Source organism: Drosophila mauritiana, chromosome 3L (assembly GCF_004382145.1).
Source record: "Drosophila mauritiana strain mau12 chromosome 3L, ASM438214v1, whole genome shotgun sequence".
In the NCBI taxonomy this organism is placed as follows: Eukaryota; Metazoa; Arthropoda; class Insecta; order Diptera; family Drosophilidae; genus Drosophila; species Drosophila mauritiana.
The window spans coordinates 11,432,491-11,444,255 of record NC_046669.1 but is presented as its reverse complement, the minus strand read 5'-3'; the positions used below and the strand labels follow the sequence as shown (position 1 = coordinate 11,444,255).

The 11,765-nt window shown below is 46.6% G+C and overlaps 4 protein-coding genes and 1 non-coding gene across 5 annotated transcripts; 3 read left to right on the top strand and 2 right to left on the bottom strand.

Annotated features, from left to right (window-relative positions):
* Positions 1 to 276: 276 nt before the first annotated feature.
* On the top strand, positions 277 to 348 carry Trnaq-uug. Its single transcript has one exon. It is a non-coding gene; the product is annotated as a tRNA-Gln (tRNA).
* A 595-nt stretch (positions 349 to 943) lies between these two features.
* Positions 944 to 2,920, top strand: LOC117139122 (2-amino-3-ketobutyrate coenzyme A ligase, mitochondrial). The gene is made up of 4 exons (XM_033301269.1): positions 944 to 1,091; positions 1,447 to 1,643; positions 1,705 to 2,566; positions 2,629 to 2,920. The coding sequence occupies exons 1-4, from the start codon at positions 1,055 to 1,057 to the stop codon at positions 2,784 to 2,786; spliced, it is 1,254 nt and encodes a 417-aa protein (XP_033157160.1). The 5' UTR covers positions 944 to 1,054; the 3' UTR covers positions 2,787 to 2,920.
* A 25-nt stretch (positions 2,921 to 2,945) lies between these two features.
* On the bottom strand, positions 2,946 to 6,139 carry LOC117139110 (kinesin-like protein Klp68D). Its single transcript, XM_033301247.1, has 3 exons — positions 6,057 to 6,139; positions 5,134 to 5,897; positions 2,946 to 5,075 (listed from the first exon to the last, which is right to left on the bottom strand). The coding sequence occupies exons 2-3, from the start codon at positions 5,796 to 5,798 to the stop codon at positions 3,386 to 3,388; spliced, it is 2,355 nt and encodes a 784-aa protein (XP_033157138.1). The 5' UTR covers positions 5,799 to 5,897; positions 6,057 to 6,139; the 3' UTR covers positions 2,946 to 3,385.
* A 194-nt stretch (positions 6,140 to 6,333) lies between these two features.
* LOC117139117 (spliceosome-associated protein CWC27 homolog) lies at positions 6,334 to 8,235 on the bottom strand. Its single transcript, XM_033301260.1, has 4 exons — positions 7,597 to 8,235; positions 7,040 to 7,423; positions 6,763 to 6,969; positions 6,334 to 6,698 (listed from the first exon to the last, which is right to left on the bottom strand). Exons 1-4 carry the CDS (start codon positions 8,184 to 8,186, stop codon positions 6,371 to 6,373), a joined length of 1,509 nt encoding a protein of 502 aa, XP_033157151.1. The 5' UTR covers positions 8,187 to 8,235; the 3' UTR covers positions 6,334 to 6,370.
* Positions 8,236 to 8,523: 288 nt separating this feature from the next.
* On the top strand, positions 8,524 to 11,524 carry LOC117139108 (trichohyalin). Its single transcript, XM_033301245.1, has 2 exons — positions 8,524 to 9,958; positions 10,024 to 11,524. Exons 1-2 carry the CDS (start codon positions 8,634 to 8,636, stop codon positions 11,477 to 11,479), a joined length of 2,781 nt encoding a protein of 926 aa, XP_033157136.1. The 5' UTR covers positions 8,524 to 8,633; the 3' UTR covers positions 11,480 to 11,524.
* Positions 11,525 to 11,765: the final 241 nt, after the last annotated feature.

The following is an 11,765-nucleotide window of genomic DNA, read 5'->3' as shown; positions in this document are numbered from 1 at the left end:
TGGTCAAAAACAAATGCCATTAATTTCTGGAGGTCTTTATTTTTTATTTTTTTAACTAATTATTTCAAATAAAAATTCAAATAATCCAGATTATAGCAACCAAGCATCTATCAGCCCCCTATTGACATTTCCATCTAATTAAATTGACCTAAGCCCGTTTTAGATTACATTAATCTGATAACGAATGTTTTTAAACAACAATTTGTGTTTAACATGTTTCCAATATATTATATATATATTATTTTTATAGGCTTATTTGGACAAAGAATTATTAAAGGTTCTATGGTGTAATGGTTAGCACTCTGGACTTTGAATCCAGCGATCCGAGTTCAAATCTCGGTAGAACCTAGCGTCTTTCGTATTTTATTTTGAAATTTTATTATCAATTTATTTCTATAATTTAAAAAAATTATTACATAATTGCATTTGAATTTAAGCCCTAAATTCAATTTTCGTGCATATAAATAAATGTATGATAAATGTACTCTAAAGGTTGACTTAAGAAATTACTCAAGAGATTTTTATTTATAAAATCAAAATATAATATCAATAATTTGTTATAGAAGCGTTATTAAACTATTATTTTTTTTATTTATTTCATTACACTATCAGCTTCGCTCACTATTAGCAGCTAATCTTTGAATTGGATTCGACTTAAATTTAGTTGAAGCTCATGACCTTGGAAGCAATTTGCAATATCAGATACATTTGCGCCTAAGTATCTCATTGTGTTTATGCTATTTAAATGGCACCCATGACAACCAGAGTGAAAGTAAATTAAATCAATTTAGTTGAACGAAAGCCGGCATGTATTTGCTAGTGAGGGAGGTAAATATATATATATGTATGTACTATTTATAAGTGGAAAACAAAAATCAGCTGCTTGCAGTTCGAGCCCCCAACTAGGGAGACTAGTTTCCATGCCCGTCCACGTCGCCTGGTTGCTATTATTCAGTCAAGAGCCAGACGAGTCGTCGAGCGGATCTGGACACCAACCAGACAGCCAGAAATACATTTTCGCGAATAGAAAAGTGTGGGAAAAATCAGTGAAAATATGTCAATTTTCTCCAAATCGCTGCTCTTTCGTGGGGGTAAGCCAGTATATCGTATATAGCTCGTTTATTCCATATGGTTGTTTCTAAATGACTTTCCAAAAAACAAATAAAGAACTCGTATTAAGCCCCATTTATATTTTTTTAATTTTGAAAAATAATGATAAGAAAATAGGAAAAACATATATCTATTCTATGTGTCTGAAACATGTGCATTTCTATTTCTGTACACCTTGAAATTTTTTTAATATTTACATAATTTAACGTGAAAACATTTGACGAATTCTCCTTAAGTACATAAAAAATGTATCTTAAACATATTACGAAATCTTTTAAATAGTCAAATAAATTGTTTTAATATAATAAGGATATATATTTTCAAACTGATTCTCAGTGGGAGGACGCCACTATAGCGCAGCGGCTCAGGCTCAGTTGAGGGAGATCCTGGGCACCCAGCTGGCCGGGATTATGGATGCAGGCACCTTCAAAGCGGAGCGAATCATCACATCTTCGCAGAGCACTCAGATAACCGTGCAAGGCAGCGATAAAAAGATACTCAACTTTTGCGCCAACAACTACTTGGGACTGGCGGTAAGTGAACTTGATGCAATATCCCAGTGATGTCCTCCTACGAGCTTCCTTTGACCACCAGAACAATCCGGAGATCGTGGAGCACAGCCAGAAGCTGCTGGAGCAGTACGGCGCGGGTCTGAGCTCAGTGCGTTTCATTTGCGGTACGCAGGATATACACAAGCAGCTGGAAAAGAAGATAGCCCAGTTCCATGGGCGCGAGGATACCATTCTGTACGCCTCCTGTTTCGACGCCAATGCCGGTATCTTTGAGGCCATCCTCACACCGGAGGATGCGGTGTTCTCCGATGAACTAAACCACGCATCCATCATTGACGGCATCCGTCTGTGCAAGGCGAAGAAACAGCGCTATAAGCACCGGGACCTGGGCGACTTGGAGGAGCAGCTGAAGGCAAGCGATGCTCGGCTCAAGCTGATCGCCACCGATGGAGTCTTTTCCATGGATGGCAACATCGCACCACTGGCCCGCATCGTTGAGCTTGCTAGGAAATACAATGCCCTGGTGTTTGTGGACGAGTGCCATGCTACGGGCTTCTTTGGCGCCACTGGACGTGGCACCGAGGAGTACGACAATGTCATGGGTGAGGTGGACATCATAAACTCCACACTGGGCAAGGCACTGGGTGGTGCTTCCGGTGGATACACCACTGGACCCGCCGAGCTAATCTCGTTCCTGCGCCAGAAATCCAGGCCGTATCTGTTCTCCAACACCCTGCCGCCAGCAGTTGTTGCCGTTGGCTTGAAGGTAATGGACATGCTCCTCCAATCCAGCGAGCTCACCCAGCGCGTTCAGAGCAACACGCAGCGCTTTAGGCAGGCCATGACAAAGGCTGGATTCACCATAGCCGGCGAGAACCATCCCATCTGCCCTGTTATGCTGGGTGACGCTCGTCTTGCCTCCAAGTTTGCCGATGAGATGCTAAGTGAGTTGAAAACTTAATCATACCTTTATATACATATATATTAAACTAATATTTAATTTCAGCCCGTGGCATCTATGTCATCGGATTTAGCTATCCGGTGGTTCCTCAGGGAAAGGCACGCATCCGTGTCCAAATCTCCGCTGCCCACACGGAAGCCGAAATCGATCGGGCCATTAATGCATTCATCGAAGTGGGTCGCTCTTTGAAAGTAATCCAGTGAAAAATGGATATCTAACTGAGTCCAGTATTTTGAATATTGCATTTATATTAAACGAAACTGCATTTATCTACAAACTTTGTAGTTCTTATCCATCACAAAGTGAAGTTAAGGTTATGAGTTTTTCAATCCCCAAAAAGAAATCACCTTAGAGGTCTTTCAGTGTTTACGGAGTTGCTTTATTTGGTTTATAATATAAACTAAAAATCATTTACTAAGTAAATAATAGACAGTTGCAGCTGGATTTAACTTAAGCTTAGATTGCACTTAATCGAACACAAAACGTACGTATGTTTGCAATTAAATCAATAACAATAATTCGAGTCGAGTAACAAATAAACATAAAAATAATTAAGGAAGCGTGGGGTCGGCTTGCCAAGTCACTCAAAGCACGTGGCTAATAAAAAATCTTGATAGTTCTAGGGGTCATTGCATGAGATGACTTAAAACAAAAGGAAACTTTTACAAAGCGTGAAATGTGAGTAGATTGGGCTAAGAGTACCGAGGTGTACATATTGCGATGACTATGAAATACTTTGGTTAGTGTTGTGTTTGCACGACAATGGTTAGATGCAATTCAATTCGATTAAAATCGTTTGTGATTATTTGTTGACCAGGCCGCGGGCTTTGGGATACGCCGAAGCTGGCTTCTTTGCAGGCAGACGGCCCGTGGGCGGACGGCGGTTCGAGTCCAGATTCGAGGCGGCACTTGGCAGCCCCCGGCTCGACTTAATGTTGCGAACATTGGGTATGGAGCTGCCCACAGCGGTGCCAGCACCTGGGCCAGTTCCTCCATTGGCATTCGCATTGATAATGTTCTCTAGACGGCTGCGCAGTGAGTTTGTGTGCGAATCCACGATGTCGATATCATCTCCGCCCGTTTGCATGGCTTGGGCGAGCACCGCTTGCAGCGAGGCGGACACCTTGGGCGTACGGTACTCCTGGGTGGTGCGACACGGCATCTCCAGCTCGTAGTTCACGATGTTCTCGCTCTTGAAGCGTAGAGAGCTCGGTGAATTCGATTTGGCTTCCTGCAGAGCGTATTCGGAGGTGGGCCTTCTGCGTTGAGGATGCGACACCGGTCGCTTGCTGCTGAACTTGCCATCACCACCAGGAGGCGTGGGCAGCGACATCGAAGAGAATTTCCATTCCTCCTGCTCCTCGTCATACTTGGCCTGCGTGTACAGGCGTTGCTTTACCTCGATGGGCACAAAATTGTCGATGATTAGGAGCTGGCGTTTTAGCTCCTTGACCAGCTCGTTCTGAGCCATCTCGAGTTCCCTAAGATCCTGGTTGTGGTCGGACTTGCAATCGTTGAGTTCCTGCTGGAGAGCCAAATATTTGGCATAGCATTTGGAGAGCTTGCGCTTCTTGAGCTCCACCTCTTGTTCGAGTGAAACATTCCGTTCGCGAATTTCCAGAGTGGTCTCCTCCTGCAGTTCCAGCTGCTGTTGGATCTCAATTTCGCGCTTCTTGCGCTCAGCGATCTCCACCAGCTTCTTCTCCAGCTCAATCTGGCGCTCACTGTACGTGTCCAGCAGGTTTTTTCCGCCGCGAACGAGTTGACCCTCCAATTCTGCCAATTTGGCCGCCAGTTTTGAGTTCTCGACGCGCTCCCGTTCCAGTTCCTCGTTGGACTTGGCCACCTCCGCCTCGTTTTCCTTATCAGATTCGGACTCGGCACCCTCGGGATCGCTGTCATCTTCCACCGGCTGTTCAATCGTTGAAATTTGCAGAGAGTCCGACATCTCTTTAGATACGGGCTCCTTTTTGGGCTTCTTGACGCGCTGCTTCTTGGCTGTGACCTGCTTTTCACTGCGTTGCTGCTGTTGTGGACCTATAAGCCGTTTGAGTCGCTCAATTTCCTCTTGGTACTCCTTCAACTTGGCGTCCTGTGGATCCTCATTCTTGATCGGCTGATTCTGGATGGACTTGGCCCGTGAAGCGTACCGCAGCGTTGTCAGCGTTTCGTTATAATTGTAGTTAGATGGTCCAATGTTGGCGATCATAATGGTCTTCGAATTGCCACCCAGCGAATCTTGCAACAATCGGGTCAGCTTTGAGTCACGATACGGAACATGTGGCGAACTTTCTGCCAGGGCGGAGATCACGTTGCCCAGCGAAGAGAGTGCCAGGTTAATCTTGCTGGCTTCCTTCAGGCGCTCCGCTGATGCTCCTGTCTTGGACTGCCGCTCACTGCCCGCCAAATCGATGAGATTCAGTTTGCCCACTTTGATGGTGTTCGTTTCCGTATCACACATCTCGATTTTGATCATGAAAATGGCGTGGGATCTGCAAGTAAAATTTAACTTATTAACTAAAGTTCTGTTTATACCGAACCCAAACTCACCTTGAACTATGCTCATTCATGTTGGTGAATCCCACGGTGCGGTTCTTGTTGCCCACCTGCATCACTTTGATCATGTCTTCGACACTCTTGCAGTTAATGGCGTGCAGATTGGGCACATAAACGCCTGATCCACGTTCCCGCACCTCCAAGTGCTTGGAGTTGGGCTTTAGCAGATCACGCAGCTCCTCCATATAGATCTCCAGGTAGGATACATCGACCAGAAACTGGAAATTCTCGGTGCGATTGATGTGCAGCCAGATCTGTTCGAAGGTGCGCGGTATGATGCCCATCAGTTCGTCATTTCCGCGTACTCCCTCCATGGTGAAGGTTTTGCCTGTGCCCGTTTGTCCATAGGCAAATATACATCCGTTGAATCCCTCCAAAACGGAACTGACTAGGGGAAAGACCACCTCATGGTAGAGCGTCGTCTGCGTTGCACCCGCATCATAGGCGGCATCGTAGGTGAAAACCTTGCGCTGCTCCTTGTTGCCATCGACCACATTCTGCAGCTCCACAACGCCACGATTCGGATACACGTTGACCACCTCCGGCGATTTTTCCGAGCGTTCTCTATTGCTCATGGGCCTGCACCGGACCACCACCTGGACGCACTCGTTGGGCGTCTGGCTGCCGCCGGTGCCAGGTCTCCTGCTCTTGGCACTCATCTCCAAATATCCGGAGATCCACAAGGTCCGTGTTAACTGGGCTCTTTTTTGCGGTGGTGACTCAGGCAGCTCCGCCTCAACAAAAACAAAGTCGAGTAGCTGTGGCGACCGAAAACAAATGACGAATAAAATCAATAATTCCTTCCTGACGCAACCTTCTGATTTGGGCACTTCTGTGCTCGATTTGCACGCACAATTTGAAGCTAGTCAGCCACTCGAGCAAATGAGCAAGCCGATTTGGCAATCAACTGCTATTACCTGTTATTTTGAAGCCAATTACTTCACCTTGAATTTGCTTTTTTGTCTCAGCTGCTGTTAACTTTGTCTGGCTCAAACGTGCAGTGTGCCCAGGCTGGCCAACGCTGCACCACCGAATGGAGCGAAAATACGGTACTCCCAATAAAATACCGCGCAATTTAAAATGACACACAAATGTGTAAATATAAATTGGTTTATATGACTCTACACATTAATGTACAAAACATTAACTTCCCACCCAGTTTAGCAGATAGTAATATATACAAACACATCGATATGTATTGGAAACATTCTTTTTTTTTTATTTTTTTTCTTTACAAGTCACGTTTACTGCTTTTTGATTTACCCGAACTCGATTTACTGGAGCCAGTTTCGCCCCGCTTACGTTTATTTAGAGGATTTCGTGGATCGTAGGCATCGTACCAATCGTCGCCCTTTTTATTGGCATCTTTAGCCAAAACTGGAGTCGTACTATTAAAGTTTAGGGTGTGGGACAACCAATCGTCGCCGATTATTTCCTGTTCCACTACGCGATCGTCTATATCCTTCGGTTCCGGTTCGCCATCATCAGAGCTTGACTTTTGCTTCAAGTTGTCCAGTTTCGTTCGGAATTTGGAGAGTAGGCTCAGTGTAAATGCCTCTCTACAATTTCAATAAATTTGTCAAATCTTTTAAAAGCGGTTTAAGAATAAAATATATATCCCACCTTGACTGCCCTTTCGGTTGAAGCTTTACTTTGGCGGTGTACTTCTCCTTAGACTCTATAAAATCGTTAATGTAATGGTTTTCGCTTGACCCCTTGATTTCGGTGGACTTTGCTGCTTTCTCTTGTCCATTAACTAGTTTGTCTTTGCTCTGCTTATCCATTTGATACTGCTTTTTCAGAGAAGCGATTTCCTCACGGATCTTGGATCTAAAATACATAAATTATATGATTTATTTATGATATGAAACATGATAAAACCTATTTTATTATAGCTCACTTTTCCTCCGAGACTTTCCGACTTTGTTCCTCCTCCCGTGTTAACAAAACATCCTCGTCATCCTCAGAATCAGACTTTTCCTCAACTGGCTGAGCTTTCTTGTCTGCTCCACTCTTTGATCTCTTAGACAGCTTCATTTTGATGAGATCCGTACTAGCAGTGGACGGTTTTTCCTTGACACTGTCCTCAGGGCAATCGTCGGACAAGTGCTCTTTGATGTCGGCCTTTTCTAGTTTTGGTACACGAATGGGCTCCTTGCTCAGCTTGGGATCATCCGCGACGTCGTGCAGGGATTTCGCCTTACCGGCGTTCTGTTTAACATAGACGTTGGTCTCCTCCTCGTCACCTTCGGCTTCTTCGCCAAAAGATAGCAGGCCGAAGTTTCTGTTGATTATATTAAAGCGTTAGCAATGGTATTACAGACTTCAGTATATGGTAAATAAATCAATACGTTACAGATACGCCGCATTATTATGCAGTATACAAAGCCAACATCAATTGTTTCCACTCAGTAATATGTTAACAATGTGGTATCCCATTTAGAACGTAAATCTTACTTGACTCCTTGTCGCTCCTTCTTGGACTTTTTGCTCTTCGTGGAAGGTTGGGAGAGAATTCGAGGAACGATATCATCGAATGGATTCGAGAGGACCTCCGTAGAAACGATGCGATGGGCATGCATCGGTCGTTCCTGGTGATCAACGATGCCTTCCTCCAACTTGAGCATGTTGTAGATGGTGTCGCCGGTGATCTTGCCGAAAAGCGTGTTCTTATTCTGCAGCTCCGGCGTCGGAGCAAATGTGAAGAAGAACTGCGAGCCATTGTCATCCTTTCCAGAATTTGCCATGCCCACAAGGCCACGACGCGTGTACCGGAGCCGGGAGTGGAACTCATCCTTGAAGGGCTGCCCGTATATGGACTCGCCGCCGGTGCCGTCGCCATTCGGATCACCTCCCTGGACAATAAAGCCCTTGACCAGCCGGTGGAATTCGGTGTTCTTGTAGTAGCCCTCTAGGCAGAGTTGCACGAAGTTGCGGCACGCCTTCGGACACTCCCGTGCCCATAACTCGATGTCTATGTCGCCCACAGTGGTCTTAAGGAGCACCTTTCCCGACGTGGGTGGTTCCTGGATGTAAATATTGCTCATTTTCTAACAAAAATCAAAACAATATCAACGGCAGTGTGACCGCACTCCACGCTTTACAAAATACCAACGAATACTCGAACACTTTTTTTTTTAAATATTTTATATAAATAAAAAAGATAATTTTAATTAAAATAAAACAATTTTATGTGAAGCTAGTTTGACTTTATTTTTTATTCTACGGTTTCATATCTGTAAGCCTTCATTAAAAATGCTATAATCTCTCATGAAAAGAAAATTAGTAAAACCTGACTTAAACGTATTTTTAAAATAAATGTTGTTATAGAAATCCTAAAACATTTTTATACGATATTCCCTTAGTTAATATTAAAGGCTACTATGTCCTGTTCGATTATTTTCGTTGCTGTAGACATTTAAAATACGTTACTAGGCAACCGTATCGTTTTCATATCAATAGTCCTTACTTTTTACAATTGGTTATAATCCAAAATGAATTTCAACGACGATCCGCTGGCTGAACTGCTCAGCGATAATAGCCTGGATAATGACAACTTCTTTGAGACGCCAGCGGGAGTGGGTCACAAGAAACCAGCCAAATTGGCGAAGCCCAAGGGAAAACTGGAGGATTTGTTTGGAATTCAGGAGGAGACGGAGGCGGATGTGCAGGGTCAGGGAACTGGTGCCCGGAAGACACCCAATGCCACCAGCACGCCGAGAATTGTGAAGCAGAAGCCATCTATCTCACTGGATGATGATCTGGTCGAGGACGATGACCTGGGCTTCGATCCCAAGCGACCCAAGAGTGGCGGCGCCAAGAGGAACCTTTTCGATGATCTGTTGACCAGCAACGCGGAGCCCAAGAAGAACATTTTCGATGAGATTCTGGCGGGCGATGCCGTCAAACGTCCGGCCACTAGCAAACCATCCATGTCGCGCCAATCCACGGACACCACCACGGACAACTCGCAGGCGAGGCCGAAGACTTCCACTGGCAGAAGAAGCTCGGCGCAATCGGCCACCATTAATATGAATGCCGATCCGTTGGGCCTCTTTGGCAGGGATACGAATGCTACTGTTTCGGGAATGTCCACTCCCGTTTCCAAGAAACGGGGAGTCACCGCGGATTGGCTGGGTCTGGAGCAGGAGCCGGATCAGCGACCAACTACACCTAAAGCGCAGACCGCCAAGGCACAGCCCTCAAGTGAAAGTCCTTCGAAGAATACAGCCGACATCCTGCGCCTGCCCGACTCCGATGAGAACGATTTGGAGCAGGAGGCGGAAATGGCCGCCGTGCCCGCTCCATCCGTCGTCACTGCCGCCACCCAAAATATCCTCATGCTGAGCAATCTCAACCTGGAGAGCAGCCACAAGTTCAATGCCTTGCAGCAGCAGGAGGCACAATTGGTGATTGCCGCCCAAATGAAGAGTCAAGAGCGGACTCTATTGGAGATGCAGCGTCGCCAAGAGGATCAGGATCGAAAGTTCCAGGCATTAATCCAACAGCAGCTGCAGCGACAGCAGCAAATGGAGGAGCACATAAAAGGACAGCAGGAGCGGATCAACATGCACCTCCAGCTGATGATGTCGCAGCCAGTGCGTGTCCAGGAAGTGGTGTCCGCAACGCCGCTCGCGGAGAAACCGGAACCGGAAACGAAGGAGCCCCACAAGGCGACCAGTCAGGAACAGGAGCATTTGCTTCTGCTGGAAATGGATGCCAAGCGCAATCTACTGGAGAAACAGCGACTCGATGAGCTGGTGGCCAACATGAAGGTCAACTATGAGCAGGAGATCGAAATGATAGATACTTCATATAAGTAAGTTTTAAGCAGCCGCTGGAAGAATAATGCAAATGAGTAAGAGAATTTTATTTGATGTCCAGAAAACAAATCAAGGTGCTGGAGGAGCACTTGTCCGTCGTAGAGAAACGACTCAAGGACGAGAACAGCGAGTTACGGCAGTACTACATCGAAAAACTGGAGAAGCAGAAGGAGGACTACGTGGAGCAGATCTCCAGCCTGCGACAGGATCATGAGGATGAGGTGCGCAAGCTGCGTCAATCCCACGAGCTGGACCTCGAGGGTATTCGTCAGGCCAAAATGGTCGAGTTGTCGGCGGTGCAGGATCATGGAAATTATCTGGACACACTGCGTCTGGCGTCCAGCAATCTTCAAGAACTTCGTGACGGGATGAGTGACAACCAGGAAAGGGAACGGCAGTTGGAGGCGCGAGAACGTCGCCTCGCCGACCAGGAAAGGCGTCTAAAGATGGACGAGGAGACGGCCGACGAGGAGAAGCGCCGCCTGATGGAACTGGTGAGCACCTTGGAGCTGCAGCTGGGCCGTTTGTCCAAGGAGTCCGCCGAGGAAAACTGGCAGCTCCGTCAGCGAATGTCCAGTCTGGAAGCGGAGCGCAAGGCTTTCGAGCGCGAAAAGGAATTCCATCGCGAGCAAATGCAGCGGGACGAGAAGCGTGTGGAGGATCTTAAAGCCCTGCAGCTTGCGGAAATGGACCGACTACACCACGATCTCCAGCAGGAGCGCAATCAACTGGCAGTGGAACGCCAGCAGATGGAGCTAAGACAACAGCTCAATGAGCACGGCGACCCAGACAGAGATCGCCGGGAACTGGAGGCCCAACTGCAGGTGGCACGCGAAGCTATTCGGCGGGCGGATGAGGAGCGGGATCGCTACCACAAGCTGCAGCGCGAAATGGAGCAGCGCAAGCGCCATCTTCTGGATAAGGAGAACGCCCTGAATCTCAAGGAGGACGAACTGGGCCAAGCCACCGGCGCCTATCGCCTGGCCACCAGTCGCCAACACTTGGCCGAGCAGAAGGCTAAGGAGGCGGACCAGCTGCTCCAGGCCAAGCTTAAGATCATGGCCAAGCGGGGCCAGGAGATCGGCGAAAAGGAAGCCCAGCTGGCCCACGAACGAATGCTGGTCGCGCAGGATCGTATGGCACTGGTCAATCTGAAGAAGAGAATTTCTCGTAGCAGGTGTGCCATCTGCAAAATGGGCGCGGAATCGGCGGAAATCGCCCAGCGAAGGGCAAATGGAAATCCCACAGCAGCCACCGATCTTCAACTGCCCCAAATGACACCCAGTCATGCGGATCTGCTGCTTAAAATGTCCCAGGAACCGGGACAGGTCCAGAGTGACATTGTGGATCGAATGCTGGACGAGAATATCGAAGCCTCCTACCGCAGGATGTACAATGCGCCGCCCAGTAGTTCCATCGACGATCCCGACTACCTATTGACGTTGGCTGGTGGGCTGGACGACGACTCCAAGGTGGCCATGGATCACGGCCTGAATCTCGACGAGGCATTTTTGTAGATACTGTGGAAACATTTGTGGAAGCATTTATAAAGGCAATAAAACACTGAGATAAATAAATGTATTACTTGCCAATTATTATATGTTTTATAAACAAACTAAGAAGATACAAGTTTGCATTTCGCTCGAAATTTAAGTAGATTTTTTATTCGTTACAAATTTAAAAAATTTGAATTCATAGAAAAGTGAAAACCGGCTAAATGATTAGCCAATACTCAAACATCTGTTCGATGTATCGATAGTTGCCAAAAAATATCGATTCGTGTACCATCGCTACTGCTTGTTG

Coding starts and splice junctions, on each gene's coding strand:
- LOC117139122 (XM_033301269.1), top strand. CDS start 1,055: ATGTCAATTTTCTCCAAATCGCTGCTCTTTCGTGGGG. Junction 1,092..1,446: donor ATCGCTGCTCTTTCGTGGGG/GTAAGCCAGTAT, acceptor ACTGATTCTCAG/TGGGAGGACGCCACTATAGC. Junction 1,644..1,704: donor ACAACTACTTGGGACTGGCG/GTAAGTGAACTT, acceptor TTTGACCACCAG/AACAATCCGGAGATCGTGGA.
- LOC117139110 (XM_033301247.1), bottom strand. CDS start 5,798: ATGAGTGCCAAGAGCAGGAGACCTGGCACCGGCGGCAGCCAGACGCCC. Junction 5,076..5,133: donor ATGAATGAGCATAGTTCAAG/GTGAGTTTGGGT, acceptor TTTTACTTGCAG/ATCCCACGCCATTTTCATGA.
- LOC117139117 (XM_033301260.1), bottom strand. CDS start 8,186: ATGAGCAATATTTACATCCAGGAACCACCCACGTCGGGAAAGGTGCTC. Junction 6,970..7,039: donor CGGAAAGTCTCGGAGGAAAA/GTGAGCTATAAT, acceptor TATGTATTTTAG/ATCCAAGATCCGTGAGGAAA. Junction 6,699..6,762: donor CAACCGAAAGGGCAGTCAAG/GTGGGATATATA, acceptor TTGAAATTGTAG/AGAGGCATTTACACTGAGCC.
- LOC117139108 (XM_033301245.1), top strand. CDS start 8,634: ATGAATTTCAACGACGATCCGCTGGCTGAACTGCTCAGCGATAATAGC. Junction 9,959..10,023: donor ATGATAGATACTTCATATAA/GTAAGTTTTAAG, acceptor TTTGATGTCCAG/AAAACAAATCAAGGTGCTGG.